Genomic DNA, 22,730 nt, shown 5'->3' with positions numbered 1-22,730 from the left:
TGACCGTGCGATTTTCATCCTCCCTGACTGCCGTTCAAACACTCCTCGTTCCGCCATCATTCTACCCTTTGCAATTATTCAAAATACCGTTTACTTTACGATTCTAGAAAATATTATACGTCCTATCGAACGGAACGTAATCTTGACAACTTGTCACCCTGTTGATGAATTTATTCGGAAATCTGATGATATACTGCATCGTCTTGATTGTAGTTAAATAAGGAAAGCTAAAACAGTCTTTTTTATTTGTCGATAAAATTGAACAAATTACTGTGATTATAGGCAGCTCATTTATGTTCTATTTAGTTAACGAAGCATGCACTTTTTAAGGAATATAGACAGTGTAAATGCAATACTTTGCAAACGTTGAAAGTAATATAAAAAGGCGGAGATTTTTCGACGAAACCGGGGTGGCACGGTTTTTCGCCGTCGGTTTATCAATGCCACGAACGATCTTCGCTTCGTTAAAACGTAATCGCGTTCAATTATCCGTGCAAAGTGTTCGACCGTTTGGGTCGGATAATCGAGGTCGCGGCGTAATTTGAATAAACCACCGCGAAAAATCCAACGATGCGTATCGCGGGTAAAAACGAACCGTTCAACGAGCTCGTGCTTTCGTCGCGTACCAGGTGGAAAAATATTTTTCATCGAGCGAATTCCATGCTTCGAGGTAGACTCGGAGTGCTCGGCAACCGAGAAGAAAACGAAAGAGTTATCCAAGGAAAAAAGAAGAACTACGAAAGCGAGTGGAAGAAGAAGAAGAAGAAGAAGAAGAAGCGTGTCGAGGATTAAGCGTAAAATCAGCGACGTCTGGGCCCATCCTTTAATCCGACCGAATATTAACCAGATTCACGTTCTCGTCCTTCCATATTTCGCCGGTGACGGCATCCTTCGGCCCACGGTGAACAGCTATCACCGTCACGATGAAAAGAAAAAGAAACACAGAAAAATAAAAAGTAGATGCAGGATTAAAAGGAAGAAAAAGAAAAAGAAGGAAACGGAGCGAATACGTCGAATCGCGAGATTATGCGGATTCGAAGGGACGCGTGTGTACGCGCCACTGTTGCAACACTCGCAGGGTAGGTAGGTGGTGGTGGCGAGAAGGCGGGGGTGAAAGTGCGGAGCGGGATGAGAGAGAGTCATAAAATCGAGCGAAGTGAACGCCACGAGGGAGACACTGAGTGATGTCGGTGACAGCCGCCTCCCTGCCCTCCACCGCCTCCGCCGCCTCCTGTCGCTATTACTCACCCAACGCCGAATACCATTCAAAGTTCGAAACCGCACGTTCGCGACCCAATTCCTGCCCGGAGTCAGCTGTTCGTTCGGTTCATTCAAAGTTCGATCGACCGACGCCGGCTGGCCGTTCTGTGGCCGTACGCGTTGCGTTAATAACGATGCGAATAAAAAAAAAAAAGAAGAAGCAACAATAAAACGAAACGATATTTAGCAGGAGAAAGTCGAGGGCTTTCCACCCTCGGTCTCCTCTGTCGATGGAATAACGATGCGTGTGATCGAAAGCGACACTGGCGATATAGCGGTGCTCCGAATCGTACTTTCGACTATTTCGTCAAACTTTGGAACCGTCCGACGGCCAGCGTTTGGTCTCTTTATTTAAGACATCGAGCAATCGCGACGAATTCCTCTGCCAAGAGCCACGGCACGTTACCTCGTGCCCTATCCCGCGGGTATTCTACTATTTTTGGCGCGATACGCGCGCGGTCCCTCGCCAGAGCCGCGGGAGAAATTTGTAGAGCACTCGAGGATCTGTAGGTGGCATTGACGTAGACGATGTCCACGTAATGGCACTGTGTTTCATGGTGTCGATGAAACAATCTCGTAGAATACATCAAGACATCACAGGTCAAGAATTCGTTGCACGTATTCCTTGGAAAGGAGACTCGCGTCATACGTGGTAACACTTATTCGTCGTATCACGGCCACGTGAGATGATAGAGGTTCTCAATCGCGTTACATGGAGGAACGATTCTAAAATACGAGTTGGTTATATTCTGGTGCTCGTCGTCCTCTCGACGTCGGTCAGCAGCGGCGGCGGCGGCGGCGGCGGCGGCGGCGACGGCGTCGTCGTCGTCATGATCGTTCGTCGGCGGTCTCGTTGGTAGTGGTGTAGCGATGGCGGAGAATCCCGTGGTTCGCGAATTCGCCGTGACGGCGTTGCGATCGTAGGGTTTAGTGGTGGGGATATAGGCGGTACCAGGGGGCGCATTGGCCGCGCTCGGTGGGCGTGCCCGTCCGCCTCCCACTCCTTGGCGTAGCGCGGCGCTGATTGACAGTTGGCGAACGACTGCGGACGGCGCAGGATCTAAAACCGCGCTAGGCGCTGCTCTCCACGCTCGCTCGGTCCGCTCTTCTCTTTCCCGTGGATATACTACCGGTGCTTTTTCGTGGGGGAAGAACTCGAAACACGCATATTCCCGTGGCTGCTGCCTTTGCCCGCCGGCCCGCGCGCAACATATACCTACACCAACCAACAACCTTCCACCTTCTGTCCGCCGGAGTTACGACGAGTGGCACACGCAGTAGTAGTTACGGTTAGGGAGGAGGGTCGCCCGCCGTCTCGCGGACAGTTCTCTCTCTGGCGCGTCTCCTCTTCTCTCTCCTCACTGCGTGACCGGTGTTGGTTCGTTCGTTCGTTCGTACGTACGTTCGTTCAGTAATCGCCGCGAGGAGGAACGCGCTTCTTCTTCCGCGACTCCGTTCGACGCAACTCGCGTATCATTAAACTCGCCGTTTCGCGTCGAGATATCAGTTTGAACGTGGACGCCCGGTGTGTGCCCTCTGTATCGTGTGGCCACGTTTCAAGGAACGGCAACCTCGGAGATCTATCGGCGCGGGACAACCGAGGAATCGGTCGTGGCAACGTCGCCTCACCGTCGCTCGACATTTCGCTCGTGTCGGGCGCGTTGTCGCGCCGATCAACGCGGCATAGATCCTCTCTGGCTGCCCGAATCGGCCCCAGTGAGAACAGTTCGTTTGCCCGCACCTACGACTGCACGAGCATCCTCGAGAAATCCCTCTTTCTCTACGGTTTACGCGTGTTACGTTACGTGGAACGGGGGCACAGTGTTTGGCGCGCGCGCGCCGCCGTCCCTCCGAGCTTTGCTCCGTTTCGCTCGGCAACGAAACTACGTCGCGAAAAGGATGCAAACGTGTTTTTGGTTCCGTCAGTGACATACGTCCACCAGGTGTTTACTCGTGTCGTTATATATGTGAAAACAAGAGTGCAAAATCAACGGTCAACCGAGTTGTCCGACGGCGAACCAAATAGGAAGTCGAGTGAACAAAAAAGAGCAGGGAATAGTCGTGTCCGTGGTGATCTGTACGTATCGTCGGTTCCGTAAACCTTTGGAGCAGCGTGATCGTGACGAGTCGTCCGTCGGGTTCAACGAGATACCAGATTCTAGTTGTCAGTCGTGTTATCGTGTATCCGCGTGGTTCGCGTGCGATCTCGTTCGTGTGATCGTTATATCGTCGTGCATTACTCAACCGAGAGAGAGAGAGAGAGAGAGAGAGAAATAAAGGAACTCGATTGAAACATTCTGAAAACGGATCGCAATAGATACCAAGTATACGATAAACAGTGTGCAAGGAAAGGGACCACGTGCTGAACAAGAAGAGACGAGGATAATGTCGCGATACTGACGAGCCACGAAGAGGCCAGCTACGCTCTCTGACCGTTTGGTCAGCGGAACTTCCGGCGGTTTGACCGCGACGATGAGGAAGCACGTGTGTCCGGCCGTAGCCGTGGTCCTGTTGCAACGTTCAAGCACGCGTGCCGAGCTCTGCTGACGCTCGGTCGCTTCGATTTCTCGCCGTCACAGCGTCTCGTCGCCGGTCGTCTCGGATCCGGGGATCGTCGGGAAGCATCTACCCACCAACACCGTGCTCCGACTTAGACGACGCTTTTCTCTCAGCCCGATCGTCGACGGCAGACGCGAGGACCTGATTTTTAACACAGACACCGTCGGCTGCCAGCCGATCGTTCGAAACTTGAAACAACCCTTCTATCCGTTTGTTCCTGATCGTCCGCCGACGGCAAACTAATTCACTGATTGCTCTCTCGGTCGGTGTGTAACCTCCGGTACGAGCCTGTAGTGCGACGAACCGGGATATATACGGGCTAAAACCGATCGCCGCGATAAGGCGAATCGACAAGTGAGGAAACCACTGTGAAAGCGGTGTGTGTGAAGTGTTCGAGGTTACTTGGTTATACTGTGGGAAAATACAGCCGCTACGGTGGCTCAGCACGCAGAGTTCCCCGGCGCGGCCAGGGCGTTCATGGCGCAGCCAAGGGTACGTCGATCCACTTATCATTTTTACCTATTTCAATACCATCTTCGATTCTTAACCCTTTGAGTGCTCTACCGTGTTCACCTGGTGCGAGCTAAGTTCCCGCGATATCTTATTCGAGTGTTTCCAACGTTACTCCTGTGAATCGCCGCGAAATTCCTTCATTCCAGTGCTTCGAACATTATTTTCGGTGAATTTTGGGTCTCGTTCATGCAATTGGCCAGCGTTTAATTCGTAAATCAGAAGTAGCCACCGTGAATAACAGCTTCGTTCGAATATAATGAAAAGTAGCTAGCACTGAAAGGGTTAAGTGCGATGCTAATACGAATCCTTTCTTGCCCAGCGAAGGGTATAGTTTCGTAGTAACAGTGGGTTAATAGCGCGCACTTGAAACTTTGTGTCCGTCGGTCTACTTGGAAACTGTTCGACGAAAGGTTATCAAATTTTCTATCAATCGATGCAGAGATAAATGTTGGAGGTGCTTCTTAGTAGGAAAGGTGCGAGTGTAACGGGATCCCATCGAACAGCCGGTGGCTCGAGTTAAATCGAGTTCGAAACCGGTGACAAGGAACCCTCGAGTGTTTCGAGGTGTCGCGCGAACAGCCCGTTCGGTTCACTGGATTTGTACACAGATTCGAACGTACCTCGAAAGGACTTTATTGTTTACGTATACGAGTTTTGCCGCGTATAGTAAGGTTCCAAATGATTGAAACAAATTTATATTCATAATCGCAGAAATTCTTCGCGTTAACTTCTTCTCGAATTTTCTGTATAAAACTCTTCAAGATTTCACCAATCTTCTGAGGGTGCAAACAGATCAACACCTTTGAAAATTACAACATTGGTAATATGAAAATTCACGCTTGTATTTTACAACGGTCGTTGTCTTCACTCCGATATCTTGGACAAAGTACAAAATCCACCGTGTTTATGTCTGAAGATTTGTCTCGCAGAATAGCCCCATTAATTTTGTCGAGCGATATATTTTCTACGTTCATCTACATACTTTCACGAGGTATCTTACAAAACACTTAGTTATTAGCATAGCGATTGATGAAAACGACAAAGTTGCTTGGTCGAAATTTTTGCTACGATATACGTATAACGAGAAAAGAGTTGACAAAAGAGCAATGGAGCGAAGTATATTTGCGCGCGGGAGAAGTGGTCGTCGATCTCTTGGAAACTCGTTTCCAAACGATCCGTCCTGGAGAAACTTTCCTGCAATTGGACAACCCGAAATTATCATTTTACATGAATATCGCGTTCGGCCCCGATTGGCGTGCCATCGAGATGCAAGGTTCGAATCGATACGCGAGAGTGCAGCTCGCAGATACTGCCGTTCGAGGAATTGATTACGATTCTTGTCATCGACGTGGCGATTTTGTTCACGCAAGGATCGCTCGATTCCAGGCCACCGGTTACTCGAACGCCATCCCGATTTCCACTTGTGCCGTCTCGATAGGTGAATCGAAATGGAGCAGAGAAACATTCCGACCGTCGGACATAAGAGACATCCACTCGATGGAATATTTTTCCTTCATCTTCGCTTTTATACGAATTTTTAAAAGGAATATCAGTGTTCGAAGTTTGGATTTCAAATGCATCGTGGCAATATAGGGAAATGAAAGTTGAGAAATTTTTTCATTATTAATATTTCAACACGTTAGCTATCATTTGTACGTGAACGTCGTTTGAATTTTCATAGGAATCCAGTTGTCATATTATAAAACAATTTTCTAACTTGGAATTATAGTTTCAGCACGATAGTCAAGTGTTAAATAACATAAATCCTTCTTCCTCCTAGTTTAATTCAGTGTATTTGAAAATGAGCGTTATCGTTTACGAAACAAGTTCTTCCACGCGAGCGATACAGCTCCGTCGATCCTCGTGTTATCGTATCGTCCCTTAGCCCTTAACGAATATGATATTATGGTCTCGGGCTCTTCCGTTTATGAGCATGCTAATCGACTACCCAAACATTCTCCAATACTGGTACTTCTCATAAGTATATTTATATACGAGAACGACCATCGTTTAGAAAATGATTTCCTTCGTGAAACAACGATAAACGTCGACGTGGAAGTTTCAATTGGTGCAGTGCAAATTTCGACAACAGTTAAAGTGTTGAAAACTTAGTGATAAAGAAGTGAGTTTCTTTGCATTTTTTCGACCGTGTAATGATGCATATCGAGAATCACGATGTGTCGTCCTTGTATAAGGGTTAGCTGATCAGGTTTTTCTCGGATTCCAGGGACGTTCACGTTTTTATCAAGCTCGACCAAGTGAAAACGGTATCGGTGTTGATAAAGAGCTTTACGAGATCGCCGATAAGCGTCAATCGCTCGCGTGCCAGCCGATTTTCAAGTGACGGAACGCACCTCTTGTTCAACCTCGATCTACCGTCGGATTTCTTCTATTTCGATGGAACAGTTTCTTCATCTTCTTATGAATTCAGAATTATTAACTAATGACTTCGTTTATTAGCATTATTCAAATGAAATTTAAGCATTTTGGAGTCGATTCGTAGAACGAGTGATTAAAAAAAAATAATTTATTCATAGTGTGTTTCTTCAGTGAATCGAGTGTGTTTCTCAAAATAAGTGTTAATATTACAAATATTTTTCAATATTCTGAGTGTTATGTGTTTCGGAGCAGAACAGTCAATCGAGTAATTTCAATAATTAAACTTTCTTCCATTCTATAATTTTGACACACTTTGTGGATTAGGTCGTCAGAAATCAATTTTGCTAAATGATTCAAATCTTTTGTTAATCGAAGTAATTTTGTGGAAAGTTATTAAGGAATATGTGTTTCGTAGTGCATGTGCACCGTGCAAAATGAAAGACGTCACAAGTTAATAGGTATTCTAATATGTATGTAGAATATATAGAAGTTTGTAGAAAATCGTGTTGTCACGCTTCGATAGCATATTGTGATTTATCTGGCCTCTCAGAGGTATTTGAATAGAAATGGCTTACGTGTCGAATGCGTAATTCGAAGCTCGATGCTAAATACAGACAATTTTATCTGAATGATTTTGCGCAGGTGAATCGAATACACGCATCAAGTGTTATATTTTTGTTACGTTCGATTATCAGTTTCTAAGAACTGACATAGAAAATCAATTTCCATGATACGCAATTTGATGAAGCATTCGTCGCAGAAAAGTTTCATATAAATAACACATAAATAACCATAAAAATTCGATAAAAATTTCATATAAAGAAGTGTATAAGTAAAAAATTCAATATTACGTCAACATCAAGTTTGCATCGATAAAAGTAAACACTTGAAAATGCATTCATAGACGCAACGTTTACCTTACGTTTCATACCTTTGTTTCAATCGTCCAATAAATCATGTAAGAATTTTTTGCAATACGACAATTCAGTTTTATTTCTATCTGTACACCACGTATCTGACAAAGTTTTTACGGAAACTTGTGGAGTAATGATAGATTCCTCGACTGAGACATTTTTTCCCTCCCACCGTTTGTTTCTTTTCGTTATTCACCATCGGATCATACGTGTCCCCTCGAATCGTTTCCACGTTGGTCATCGTCCACTACAGACTTTAATTAAAACATAACTCACCACGTTACCTCTTGATACCCGTCAAACCGCGACCATGATCGATAACAGGAAAAAACTATCCAGTATTGGTCGCACCAGCGAATGCTAGTTGTTTCAACACCATCGTTCCAATCCGTTCGCGCAATCTATTTGTCTTTCGAGTCGCGACAATGATTTAAAACGGACCACCGAGTCGTGAAACATTGAACTCACAAAATTTCATTCATAAACGCCAGGCAGGAGGTATGCAAAATTTTCCATCATTCTTCAGACAATTTTCATCGCATTGGAATATATTTAATGGTGCATATTTTCTGCATATTGCACTCGAACTGCAAACAGGGAGGGAAGATGGGAAACATACGTGCAAGGTAGCCATCGTTCCGTGTAGAAGCGGAAGCGCTGACGGGGAGGCTTCTGTGCGTTTAATTGCGCGAGTCCAGGCCAGCGTGGAAATAATAAGAGGCACGGATTGGTCCGTTCGTCCAAATAACACGGTGCATCGACGGCGTCTCAATCGGTCTTCTCGAATGGCGATGCGCTCAATTTTACCAAGCGTTGCACTCGCTAAATTGCTCGGGGAAGAGCTGCGTGTACTCGTTCGTGCACGGCGCGCGAATATCTTAACCCCTTTCCCGAAATTGCGAAAACGAAATTCGTCAACTCGAAGCATTTATCAGATGATATTCTTTCCTCTTCTTTCAAGTATTAAAAATTCTTAGTCTCTATGAATAACATCGAACAGCTTCGATTTTTCTCCCCCTTCCCTTGTCGCGTCGAACCCACAGCGATTATGTATTTACCGGCGTCCATCAATCACTTTCGCTCTCCCGATCGCCATGGATATCGGCCTTTAGCCCGCGGATTAAAGTCGTATCGATTTCTCGTGCGTTCCATTCGCTCCAACAGAGACGATATCCTTTTTTTCTCACTCCGATCTTCGGTTTTGAATAGACTTCGACAGTGGATCCTCGGTTAACGGTGCTCACGTTCGATGATCGAAAAAGAGTCGAGCGAAAAGAAAGTTGCTCAAGAAATTTCCGGGTTTTCGAGGATTATTTCAAAGTTCGAAGCCTTCTGCGCGGAGGATTGAATTTAGAATTTGGAGTCCATGGAAAAAGATGGACAATTGAAATTTGGATTGTAGTACAATAAGAAAAAGGGTATAATTCGTTTGAAATCAATGTTCCATAGTATGTTTATGAGTCTCCGAGTAATTCAACGTAGACTCGAAAAACTGGGTTACCTGTATAAACGGTATACCATGAACGTGGGTAATTCCAAACAACATTTACCCTACTTTCGTTTTCAGTCATTCGTATACCTTTCAGTAGCGTACCACCAAATGAATTCCACCTATCCTTTTCAAAATGCAAATAAAAATAAAGTTAAAAATTGTTGGCATAAAATTATGATGAATTTTCAAATTATTTATTTAGCTGGTAAATCGTAGAAGCGTTTTAATTTCGAATTCTCATTAATCTGTCGATTCGTTTGAGCAATTCAGAGCTTAAGAGTGAGAAAAAGAGTGAGTTCGATGCTTCTTCCAGTTACAAGCAGGCACATGGCGGTGTCCGAATGCACGCGTGTACGTCGCGATGTTTTCCAAATGTCGACATCAATCAGAAAATAACGAATAGTCTCGGTAAAACCCTTTCTCCCTCTTTCTGTCAGCTTCTTTCTTCGTCCAGGAATCCCTACCATATTTCTGCGACCACTCTCGTCCTCATTCTTAGGCTCCATTCACAATTGCTTCTACCCGTATAAATTTCCTCGAATGATTAATAAGCAATTACTGTGAAACGCGATACACAATCGATATTAATTGGAGCAAATTGACCGAATGAAAATCCGTAATACAGGTTACGTTGATTTTCTTCAACGAGTTGCTTGAAATAAAGCTTTCCCTTGAAGAACCGAATTTATGATTAAAGCTTCACGATGTTAATTCGATAGATGCAGAAGAATTGATGAACTCTGCTAAATATATTCATAAGATTCGTACATTATTCCTGTGAAAACGTTTTCCATCGTTTCCAGTATTTTCTACTAAAATTAGATCGTGTATACATCTCGCACTAGATCAGTTAATCATCCCCTTATTAAATCGTGGAAACTCATCCATTTTAAACTTATTTATTTATGTACATGAGTAAAACAATCTCTTAATATACAATGATAAGTGAATGCTATCGCTTTGAAATATGGATAAAGAATCTTATAAAATTGTTTAATGAATTGCTGTATTTAATGTAATTATATTAACCATAAGTCTAAAATTTTTCACTGGAAAAGAAAGATGAAACGCTTGAAACGAATAATTAAATAATAATCATATGTTAGTCGTGTTACATGGAAAATTATCGACACTTTGATAACGAGAGGAAGAATTTGAATGCATCGTTGCCCAATCGAAAACACCGCACATTTTCACCCCATAACCGCGATTCCCTTAATCCGTCCTGCTGTCATCGTCGCAGTCCACGGATGCTTATCAGACGCGTTTGAATATCTATTTTGCATTACGTTTCATCACATTAGCGTCGATCAGAAGTTTATACGAGCATTAGAAGTAAGCCTGTAAGCTCAGCGGTGTCGACGACCCCCGGGGTAGCCAGTGTGTTAATATAGGACACTAACTTCGTGTGCACGATACAACACGCGACGATGAAACGAATTTTTATTTATTCCATGCACATTTATCGTAACATTGATTAAAATACAGAAAATATAAAATTAACTTTTTCCAATTAGTTCCTACAATCTGAATGAAATTGTATATAAAGATTCTTTCCTTATTATTATTGAAATCCCTTCCCGATTTAATTGCCACATTTACAAATATACATAGATCAATTTGTGTTTCTGAAATTGAAGAACCGAGTCGCTCGGACGCTCTCCCTCGAATCTTAATGACGTTCGATAATTAATAGCCGGGCGGAGAGGGCCTCGATGTTCCACGATTTCGAAATTGATTTTGACGGCAAGGGTGAAGCCAGACAGAGATAGAGAGAACGGGTTATCACGGCTGTTTACCTCGACGCTTCGAAAAATCCGCCGACGGCTGCTCTTCGATCATCGACTAATTTTCTACCTCCTCTGGTTTTTCGTCGATTTATATTTCCTACCGGGAGTAATCGAGCGCTCTGTTGCTGGTAATATTGATCGAGAAAGGGAGTTTCTTCCGCCTCGTGGTCCCTTTTCTTCCTGCCTTGATTTATATCGAGACGTTTAAGCACACTCCGCTTCACCTATCCGCTCGTAAATGAGCTACGTTTCTCGAATCGTTCGATTTTAGTGTTAATCAATTAATTATATTAAGATCAGGGCATACGAGATTCATCCTTCTCCTTCGAGTCTCAGGGATACCATACTAATACCCAAATTAATTCATAATATTTCTGAACATTAATGTACGCTTGCTGCGGGGTAATCGGATAAGGAGACTTGTAAATATTTTGAAAATCGTCTGGCTATTAAGAGAATTGAATATTCGGAAAAGGTTACACGGTATGATGTACGCGCTATTGTTTTCCCACTGCGTGGCTCAATTACCTCGTCTAATTACTTCTTTAGTTTAATTATCTCCAGCTAACTGCTTCGTACAAGGATCTTCGTAATCTAATTTACATTGGAATCTCGCCCGTTTTGAAGCTTCTTACAGTATTAAGTATATTAAGAAATAATATTTAAAGGGATAGAATTTAATTTGAAATTATCGCTTAGAATTTTTTTACAAATCGTTCACGTCGTTGAGACGCTTCGAAGCTGTTCAGTCTCTCATGAATATTTCATCACGGTTGTGGCAAAGCGCACCGTGAAAATTCCTGCCAAATAATTTGCCTTAGTTGTGAACGAACTTTAACCCTCGACCTACAACGGTGAATGAATTAAAATGATGGAACCCGGATTTCCATGGTGATGGAAAAAATTTCATTGAATAGAATTCTTCTCTCCTTTTTCATAAAAATTTTTGATGGAAAAGCACGTTGAATTCGTTGTTCCTTTTTGGTAATTTATTTTACATTTTGGTGTTTGTACGTCGAGGAAGAGAGGTGGTTTTATGACTGGATAAATATTGGAAAATGTGAAGGTATCGAGATTGATATCATTTCAATTCGCCTGTTTTATTTTCAATTTTTATCGCGCGATATATTGCCACGATAAATCATGCATCGACTCGATCAGTTGTTTAACACTTTTAATGGGATAAATGAAAATTCATTCAGATAAAGGTAAATATTTGATTTTTTCTCTTGTTCGAAACACTGGTATGCCCAAAGGTGAGCAACAAGCGAAATCGTATAAGGAGTTGTAGAAAATGGAAACTTTGCTGGACGTTTTCGCGATGTCACTTTGGCTAACGGTTGTAATTAAGGATTCTCGATTACGATGCACGTCGACTTGTGTCCCCGTTCGTTTCGAGAGGCACACGCACATCGGGTCTCGATAACCACGAATAATATCCTTTTTCTCCCTTTTGTTTTTCGTGTTTCGCTACCCTGATAAAATTACCGTCCGGCCCTCAGCCTGACGACCGAGCCGCGTAATTAACGATAATAATCAGTTCGCTTTCGTTTCCGCGATGCCTTGACAAGAAAATCATTGCCTTCCTCGTTCCTGATCCCTCGTGTCCTCTCGATTCGCACGAGCATTCCTTCAACGAATTTCTCCTCCGTTTACTGTTGATCTTATAAAATTCACACATCGATTATCCTTTTGCCGATTATATTCTTTGTAATTGAATTCGAATTCAGTTTGAAGAATTTCCACCCTTTCGCTCCGATATGTTCGAGATATTCTCTATCGAAATTTTCAACGAGGAAAAGAACATTATTTCTCTGTAAATCCTTCGGCTGCAATTATTTTTACGATTCGTAACTGGCGTATTTTTGATCGTGCGTCCAATTTCGTTGACATTAGTGTCTCGAAGTGAGCAGAAATAAATTTCGCCTATTTTTACGCGATCGTTCGGTGGACGATTCGCGACTCGGAACAAGGACGCTCGCACCTTCTATTTTTAATAGGGTAAAATCGATGCGTGTCTCATTCTCGTTCTCTCGTATCAAAGAGGGAAAGTGTTACGACTTGAACGGTGAACACGGTGTTACTTCGGTATCTGAATTGACGTGGTCAGTTATCGCGATTATCGAGGCCCGCTAATGCGGGATAATAATGATCGATAACACTATGCGCCCGCTTCTGCGAGACGGTATAATAAAATCTGTCTATAAGCTTGCTTTACACCCCTCGTCTACCCTATTTTTAGGCTTTATAAGCTAATCACCCTTTTGATTAAAAAACTCCATTTCTTACAAAAGGGTTGGCACGATGATGGCGATAGAAAGCGTAATTACGATCGATTAGCAATTGTTCTTTCTTTTTAAGCTTGTAGATAGAGATATAGTGTACGAGGAGGATTGTTCGAGCGGAAGTGATGGTAGGCAACGATCGTAAATTTCCTTGGGTCGATAGCGTTCGTTCGGTCGCGTTTTCTCAGGACCGTACGAACATCTGCCGGTGGATGGTCCGCGTTAATTACAAGCACGTTACGAGCGACGATCGATAATTCACGCTAATTTTTTCTTCTTTTGCTTTGTGGTGGTTTCAGTATGACGATGGCGGGCTGCACGGGGGTTACCTCGAGGGCGGAGGTGGCGGAGGTGGCGCAGGGCTGTACGATCCGCACGGGAGCGCCCGAGGTGTACCGGGCCTACATCACAGTCCACACCTCGGCGGTATGGGGCCAGCACACCCCCAATACCCACCACCCCCGCCACAACCACCCCAACACGTACTCGCGGCGGCAGCCGCGGCTGCAGCATCTGCGGTACCCGATGTCCATAAACGCGACAAGGACGCGATCTATGGGTGAGTGAAATTTTATTTTCTTATTCGTTCATGGACCTCTTGATGTAAATAATAATGTGACACTTTATAGTATAATATAAAATACAATGCAGTATTTAGAACATATATTTATTACATAATAATTATTATTACCTTCAGTTCGTAATTACAATTAATGGAAAAGGAATGAAAATTTTCCAGTCATTCAACGTCATGCTTTTGTTTGACCTCTTTGCTGTTTCTTGCCAAGCGTTCTGATGCTTAGAATGGTACAGTGTTAACATGTTAGAAATTCCTTTAGTATCGATTAGAAAAAACGTTGCAGTTTCTATTGATAATATTTTTTACTGAACATCGAGTTCATGTAAATTGGAGGAATGAAAGAAATCGGGAAGAAAAAGAGGCGTTCGAGGTTCCGAACGTAGGAAACACCGTACACCCGATGTAATAACGATCTTAACTTGAGTATCGCGTTGAGGAGAGTAATTAAAGGCGGAGCAACGTGTAGAAAATATTACAACGGCGTAATCACACGATAAAGCAGGATTATATAGATGGTATGAAATTAGAAAATATGTAGAACGGAAGAGGGTTATAAAAGATAAAACGTATTAACTATTCGAATATCTAACTCGGCTACCGTATTAAAGCATGTAAATTGTTTATAATAGACCAATAACTTGTTTCAGTAAATGTTTCCCAGATATCGCAGTTACAGGAACTAGACTAACTATTTAAACTCTTATAAATATTGAATCATATTGAAGGTTTCAAGTTCCTACGAAATTTAGGCAAAGGGATTAAACGAATTTCGTAGGGCTAGCTTTTCTCGATCAGTTTTCACGCTTTTCGTACGCATAGGATCGCGTTTAACGCGAAGAAGGATCGACGAGAGAACAAAATGAAAGAGAAGCTCGTTTCTGACGATTGGTGCCTCGTGGCACGCTTCTACCGAGCTGAAACTCGTCAATTGGCCGTTTTACGAAGCGGCTCGGCCGTGTTCCGGTGATTTATAGCCGCGAGATGGCCCGATTTCTGGTATACATCCTAGAACGGGAGCCTCATTATTTCGTGCACCCTGTAATTTGTCCACTCGTCGTGTGCCCCGGCCGAGGCTGAGCGGATTCCTCAGCATTCTCGGAACGCAACGGTCCTCTTCATCTCGGGGGTCGTTCCGAGGCGGACGGTAAAACGGCGAACCGTTCGTTTCCTTCGGTCGTTTGATAAACTCCTGTTTACAAAACCGATCTCTCTGTGCACAGTCTCGATTGAGTCGTCCAGGTGAAATCGTACACCGCTGCCCGTTTTCGTTGGCTGCCTACTACTATTTTTACCATCGTCGTCGAGCTCGTTTCTATCCTGATCGCGATCGAAATCGTCGATCGACTCGAATCGCTTTTACAGCGCTCGCTGGATGTTTACCTTATCCGTCGAATTGCGTTCACCACCGTGAACGGCGTAACCGTATTCGTACCTTTCGAACAGCAAACGATTATTACTCATTTTCAAAAATGGGAATTCCTTCTCTAGTTTGTCAATTTCACTCGACAATCGCACTCCTAATTCAAGCTTGTTAGTTCCATTTGCGTTGCTATTGTATAAATATGAATGAATACTGGAAGAATCAAGATTTTTCTCTAACAAGCAGCAAGCTTTCATTTTTCAATACAAAGTTACTCTAATAACATCAGTATAGAGTACGTCTTCATCCTCAGCACGGTTAATCATTTAATAACGTGTTTCGAGATCAAGGGAATCGGTAGTGAACAGCTGGATAATGTCTCTCGTATGTGTAAGCCGATTAAACATGCATAAATCGGGCGTTATCGTTGAAAGATCGAGTGGAAGAGAAAAATCGTTGGAAAGGAACGGTGATTGTTCAGTTTTACGTAAGCAAAGAACCGGGCAGACGTAACGCACAGGCGAATCTGCCAATCACCGGTGTATCTGAGATCCCTTATGCAAGGAGCATGATTGGCCGAGTCATTTATGGATTAAACGTCTTACGCAAATCTCCACGGTGAAACACGGCCACACCGCACAAGCACACGCTTGTGTTAACGTATAGAAATGCAGCAGCACCGGCAGGAAGTTGTCTCGATTTGACACGAGCACAACGTACCCGGGCCTGTTTAATATTCCATTTTTCTGCGCGACGATAATTAGTGCATTAGAGTGACGTTTCAGCAGACGAGCGGCTAATGAATATTAATGCACTGTTTAATGGAATTGATTGGTGCGCGCAGGATCGTGATTACATCATACGTATTGCGATCGGACAGCCACCCGGGAAAACAGGATCTCTCGACATTTTATTTCCTGTGTCATGTTCGATGCACGAAGGATTCATCTATTTTTTCGTTTTCATTCTCGAACGGTGAATGAAACGAATTTTAATTTTCGAGTGATTAATCCAAGTGTTGATAATAGCTAGATTTGTATTACGGATTCGTTTTTCACGCTTCTTCGATCGCAACAAGCAATTACCAATGACCACGTATAAAAAGGGCCGGCTTAAGGGCAAAGAGGGTTGGAGGGGCACCGAGTCGAGGGCGGAAACCGCAAAACCGCAAACATCCTCCGCGTCCAACGGACAATCATATCATTACCTTTTGCGGTCCCGTCATTCTGACACCTCGTTTCGACCCGTCATTTGTCATCGACGTTGCACTTTGCTGCACCGCGACCGCTTAAGAAGCCTGCACTTTAACTGCACTTCGCTCATGCCCGCGGTTTTCCTCGTTGCACGAAACGCACATGAATCGTACCTTATGGGGCGCGTTTCTTCTTTGAACATTTACATTTTCAATGTCATTCCACTTGGATATTTTTTATTTCTGAATATATGAAACAGGAAGTGAAAAGGTCATTTGCGATTACGTTTACAATTGGGAAAGCGGGCTTGATTTTCGACGATAAAATAGTAAGATTGATCCTCTGGCGTCCATACTCGAGGTGAAAGCGATCATTCAATATTTATACGTTTTTTCACAGCGTATGCCATTGATCGAACGTTTCTACCGCGTGGAAAGCAATCTTTAATGTAAACATACTTTCTCGTATTACCCGTGCATTTTTCAGAGGGAATAAATAGACAGTAATCATCAGTTCCTGGTGCACCGAAGTACATCAAAATTTGCATACATTCCTTTATCATTCGCTTCGCGATTAAACACCCAATTATACCCAAAGACGATCGAATAAATTCCGGCAAAATAACCTTCGCTTTCATCTTGGATCCCCAATTAAAACATTACTGTCGCTCATTAATTCGCCTGTCTCCCAACGAACACCGGGCTTCGCCGATTAACTCTATGCTCTCGAATGAATTCACAGGCAGCGATAATCGTTCGCCAGTTACGCAACGATTACCGTTCGCCATAGAACCAGGCACCAGGTGCATCCACGTCGACGAGTTCTCCTTTTCTTCTTCACCGATTCACAGCCACTTCTGGCCGGGTACAATTAGGCTAATAGGTGAAAATAGAAATTCTCTAGGCAACACCGATCGAGGGAGATGGAAGATCGCGTAGAAAGCGGCGCGGAACGCGTACGAAGATGAAACGGGCTTCGAAAATAGGGTTCGACTCGGTTCCTTTCGGAGGATAAGAAGGCACAAGGGAAGCCCTTTTTTCTGCCGGTCGACTAGGTGGGCCACGTTCGGTTCGCAGAGTGGTTGCTCGAACAGCGGCCACGTCAATTTGTCGAAATTCGTTCCGAATCGTTTTATGTCCGCCACGCCGCGAGACGCGATCCGCTACCATGCGTACACAATACCCGTGTGCCCATAACGCTACCACCTATCCTCAAGGCTCGTTCCCGAACCGTTTCTTCGACGATTCGTCTCGACACCGTCCGAGGATGCGTAAAAATTGCTCCCTCTGCCGAAACAGAGAGGGTTCACGGTATCGCGATGCACCTACACCGAGAAATCCTTCCGTTTCTCGTCTGAGAATTGTTTCACGATTAGAGCGAATTAATTGAGCGATTACTGATACTGGTGCTGGTGAATCTTTAGAGGCAAATGAAGGTACCATATTTCCTACAGAAAATTATATTCATAAAGAACATCGCGAGGATTTCCCGCCAAAACTCTGCTAGAAATTATAATGAAACAATGTTATTCGTATTGCACTCGGCATGGAAACGCAACTGTTCACGGTAGAAGCTTCGCCGATCGCGCGAACCTCGAAAACTGGTATCGAAAATTGTACGATATCGGTAATATCGGTGATATTTTATTAGCGTCGCGATAAAGTGATTTTCGAGCGGCACGTGCCAGCTCTCGTAGATTTCAATTGGCACGAACAACGCGACGTATAAACGCATTTTTTCCGTGATTTATCGCGTCAAGTGGATCGTACGCATATAATGCGTCGATCTTGTATTTGTGTTTTTTCTTTTTTCCCCCAAAATCAGGAAATACCTCGGTTACGAACATATCGGAGGCGTTTTTTTTAAATCACAAGTGTAGTCCGTTCCGGTTGCAACCGTGTACTTGCACCGGCCTCGTCTAATCTTATCTTATCCAGGGATCCTCCTAATGCCACGGTAACCGTGTTCCGCGTGTAACACGACCGAGAGCACGGTGAAAATATTCTTTTCTTGTAAACGGCGACGAAAGAAGCTACGTTTACGAGCGAATCGATTCATCGAGCCGGTAATTAACGCGTCGAACGGAAAACATAGTATCGCGAGATTCTTATGGATAGATCGGACACCTTCGTTAATTGCCGTCGGTTTTTTTTTCTAGCTTGACGTTGATTGCCTCTTGAGCAGCAATTACTCAATTAGAAGAGTGCCGGGAAAATATTGCGGTTAACAGCGGGCAAAAAAGCACGTGTCGAGGTACAGGAACGAATAACGTTAGAAGTTGGCGAATTGATCGAAGAGAATCGATCGCCGTCGGATCGCGAACGGGTTACTTCGAACTGTAGTGGAACTGGAAATATAAATTACCTTTCAGTGAATTATGTTTTAGTTAACATATTCGCGATCGCTGGTGTGTTACTACACGTAACTTCTTGACTTGCAAATTTCTTTATCTCGAATATTTGTGTAATTACCTTCTTAATATTTTTTCGTTACAAATTTCTCGTGTTTACCGTTGGCTTAAAAAAACATTATAGAGTTTCAAATTTTAAAATCGTGAAAAATTGATCGGTTGTAGCAGGATTAATTGTTTTGGAATTTGCAGTTGAGAAATTTGCAACGTGTTACCTTTAATGATAACATTAATTTTAAATAAAAACACACGACTATTATACAGTGCAAATATATAGCTTTCGTAACTCTTTTATTCTTCCTACGTTACTAAGGACGTATGCATATTTTTTATTTATTCAGAAATGTTCGAATATTCATTTTTTTTTACACTCAATAATATATTTTTGTCACGGTGAATAAAATTAAAATTTCATTAAATATTAAAATCGAGCTACGCCATGCATGTACGATGTTTTCCTTAATTCATCATTTTGCATATCTCACATTTTTGCATGCCTCTGACACGAGTTTACCGTACAAGGATACAAACGATTCGTTCTCCCTTGTAAGTGTCAAAATCTCTTTCTCCTTTTTCTCGGTGGTCGTTTGCTCGGATCCCGCTACTTGTCCAATAATCGTGTTCCAATCAGCGATATCGTTGGCCGATCGCGCGGATTAATTTATTGCGCGTCAGATAAACCGCGATCTTTGCTCGTTTTCCCCGTTCCTGAAGGAACGTGCGGACGGAAGAGGCCGAAAATAAATGGCGTTCGATCGATCGGTCAATTAACATGCCTGGCGAAATATTTGCTTCGCGACGCTTATCACCCAATTTGAACGATCGAATTCTTTTTTCTCTTGTTACAGACACCCCTTGTTCCCACTTCTCGCGTTGATCTTCGAGAAGTGCGAGCTGGCGACGTGTACACCTCGAGAACCTGGTGTCGCGGGTGGTGACGTGTGCTCGTCAGAAAGCTTCAACGAGGACATCGCTGTCTTCTCCAAACAGGTAAGAAATTTCACTATTTCCCAAAATTTTACCTTATAAGGGTAGAAATTGAATAGAAAAAAGAAAGGAATTGAATAATATTCCTTCCAATCCCCAAACGCTAGAATCGCTCCCTTCTTTGAGAAAATAACACTCGTGAGCTCACAGAAAAGGAATTCCTCTTTTCCACTAGTTTCATCTAAATTTGAAGCCTTGTCGCATGTTAGTTTCGTAAGGGAAGGCCAGAAAGGGGCCGGTCCCCGTGCAGGCAACGATTTCGAACCGCTCCAAATGAGTCACGACTCTCGACGCGTTCCTCTCCAGCTCTCTCGACGCAGCCACGAATGTTTAGGGTCCGAAGGACCGTTCGTGGGACTTATTTTTAGGAATTCCAGCGAACAGAGTAGAAGACGCGACAAGTTTCGAGCGGGAGATCGTTCAGGGTCCTGTTCTACGGTCGACGCGATCAACCGGAAGAAGACTCGTATTTTCGTTGTTGCGTTTACGTTCTCTGTCTCTCTAGCTTCATTTTCTTGCCACTGCTTACCTTTTCGTTCCTCTTTGTAACTCACCCGGGGCGAGTCCTCCGAAGGACACACGCGTGGGTAACCGGAGAAGGTATACGCTTTGTACCGCCAAGCGATTCGGCCCTTTTAAATACGCGTCTTCGCGTTCCTCGTCAGGTATACATCCGTGACCGTGATTCCTCGGTGTACCTTCCAGGAAGTCGATTTCGAAACGGAGCCAAAATTTCGTTTCGTTGATTGAATTTAGCTAGGATATCGACTTTTCGATGGATATTCACACGTGGAAACAAAGCGAAGGCGGTTTCGGTCGAGCCGACATCGGGTTACGATAAAAATGTTGCCTTGGTTAGTCGATGCAAACGAATGCAGCACATTTAGATTGAGGAATATCGACGAGTGTCGTATATCGTAATACGCTCGAGATATCCGCGCAACGTTAGTCGAGCTTATCTTTGCATAAAATTGTCCGTCCACCTTCGTCGGAACAGACCTCCGTCTCTCCATTTGCGCGGTAATTATTCGCGAACCGGCAGCCGGCTAAGCTCTGTCTCAGTTCCGAGGGCCACCAGTCGAAAAATCAAGCCCCGATCGTAACGTCTAAATATAGAGCCGCGGTAACACAGTAGCAACCAGGCCGAGCAACGCCACGCCGAGATAACGATAAGAGTTAAGCCTCGCGGTAAGGTGGGATAAGGTGCGATAGTCGTGCGTTAATTCACCTCTCATTTAGAGATCCGGCAGAAAATAAATTTTGAAAAAAAAAAAAATAAAAAAGGAAGGGAAAAATCGAGAATTTTGATTTCTTTAAATTTCAAGATTACGAAATGCTTAAACAGCAGAGATTTAGAGCACCCTATTTTCCTCGCCGCCGATAGACGGTCGATCGTTCTCGTTAAATCGCTCGCTCGTTCTATTATTTATCCACGGCATGTCGACATTACGCCGGCAAGGAGAGAGGGAGAAACAACCGCGCGTACTCACGGAGAGTCCGTTAGGATTGCGAAATTGACATGACATTTGCATCTTAATAAGGCGCATAGAATTACGAGGGGGTAAGGGACAGGCGGAGTGGCGGGACGGAAATAAAGAAGGATACACGAACGTTCTCCGTGGCGTTTCTTCAGATCTGACGGTGAATAGCGTCGCCTTTTGCCTGACCATTTTCCTTTCTTACCACGGTAAAACGTATCTAAACGTTGCTTTTATACACACGATAGTCGACGCGCTCGTATTTCACTCGCATTATCGGCGCAATTAATTTCCCTTTTGGAAGATCGTTCGACGAGCTCTCGCGGTCTCACGCCTCTACTCCAAGATGGCAGAAATCCTCGTACGCAACGAGGAAGCGATGTAGCACAAATAATTCATCACCGTCGATGCTGTAGTGTTGGAAAAAGAAGGAAAAATTTACCCTATATCGTAGCCTATGTACAACGCGTCTCGCTAATTCAAAGATTACGCGCCGTCCCCACGAGCGGATAAACAAATTGTCGAGGGGAACACGGTTCCCCCCCCCCATCCATGGGGACAGATAATGAATTTTGATATCGCGTCGCAGGCGTTGCGAAATTTTCTCTGCACGTATTATCTTGTCCACGATCGTCTTATCCTCCTTTGTGCGTCGCGAAGCTCGCTTCGCTGTCATCGGCGAGCAGATTATACCGGTGATTATAGGCAAATCCGTGTCGCCTCGCCCACTTGTTCCTCATTTCCTATCGATCTGTTGTCGTCGATGCCCAAAGCTGGTTCCCCATAACGGCAGAGAACGTTGGAGGGGTACCGCACGCACACGTGAAAAGATAAGCAGGTGAGAATCCTCTTGCGGCGGTTTTCGAGGCGTGTCGTTCGAGCCCTTTTACACCCCGTCGATACTCGTACGATACGCGCGACAAAAGGGCCGCGGCGCGCCTCGCGTACGGATTATTCGTCCGCTTTTCATTATTTCTATTCACCCCGCATGCGCGACCATCGGTTTCCGTAACACGACGCACGCGCAGTTTCAGTCGCGGCACGACTACCGCTGCCATCGAATCGCGAATCTTATAAGTCATCAGGTAAATTCATAAAAAATTTCCAAGTTTCTGCATTTATTTATATTTGACGCGATTGGAAATGCTTGATAGTTTGTTACTAGCCGTGAGAAGCGGCGAACCGTGGCGTGAGCTAGACCGATGGAGGGGGCTCGTATATGGGGTGCTTCACAGCCGGTGGAGCGCTGCTCATTTTCTGCCATTGTAAATTGATCTATTCAATGGGGCCCGGCATTATCCCGTGCGGTCCACGCATCGTGTGTGCCCTATGGGGCCTCGATACATTCCACGCAAGCCCCGGACTCCGCTCCCTTTTTGCCCGCTGCCTTGCAGCTTCGCCTTTCGGCTCCGATACTCGGCTCCGCTCTGCCTGCGACGTAGCAACGCTCGCACCGCAGGAGCATCCCGCTGCGCCACGTTACGCGCATTGTTGTGCCCTTTTTTACCAGATGGATCGCTCGTCCCAGTT

At 44.2% G+C, this 22,730-nt stretch overlaps 1 protein-coding gene across 5 annotated transcripts in view; it reads left to right on the top strand.

Annotated features, from left to right (window-relative positions):
• LOC114875343 (homeobox protein homothorax) overlaps positions 1-22,730 on the top strand; it is a 369,739-nt gene that overhangs the window by 30,691 nt on the left and 316,318 nt on the right. For 2 of the 5 annotated variants that reach the window (XM_029185506.2, XM_029185505.2), the window contains exons 1-3: positions 2,272-4,311; positions 13,492-13,751; positions 19,584-19,725. In XM_029185506.2, the coding sequence (XP_029041339.1) occupies positions 4,297-4,311; positions 13,492-13,751; positions 19,584-19,725 (417 nt within the window). In that variant the 5' untranslated portion in view covers positions 2,272-4,296. Of the gene's footprint in view, positions 1-2,270; positions 4,312-13,491; positions 13,752-19,583; positions 19,726-22,730 lie in introns of those variants that run through there. The other 3 variants (XM_029185504.2, XM_029185503.2, XM_029185507.2) reach the window with 3 other exon arrangements.

Source organism: Osmia bicornis, chromosome 15 (genome assembly GCF_907164935.1).
Source record: "Osmia bicornis bicornis chromosome 15, iOsmBic2.1, whole genome shotgun sequence".
In the NCBI taxonomy this organism is placed as follows: Eukaryota; Metazoa; Arthropoda; class Insecta; order Hymenoptera; family Megachilidae; genus Osmia; species Osmia bicornis.
This window is presented reverse-complemented; position numbering and strand designations above follow the sequence as displayed.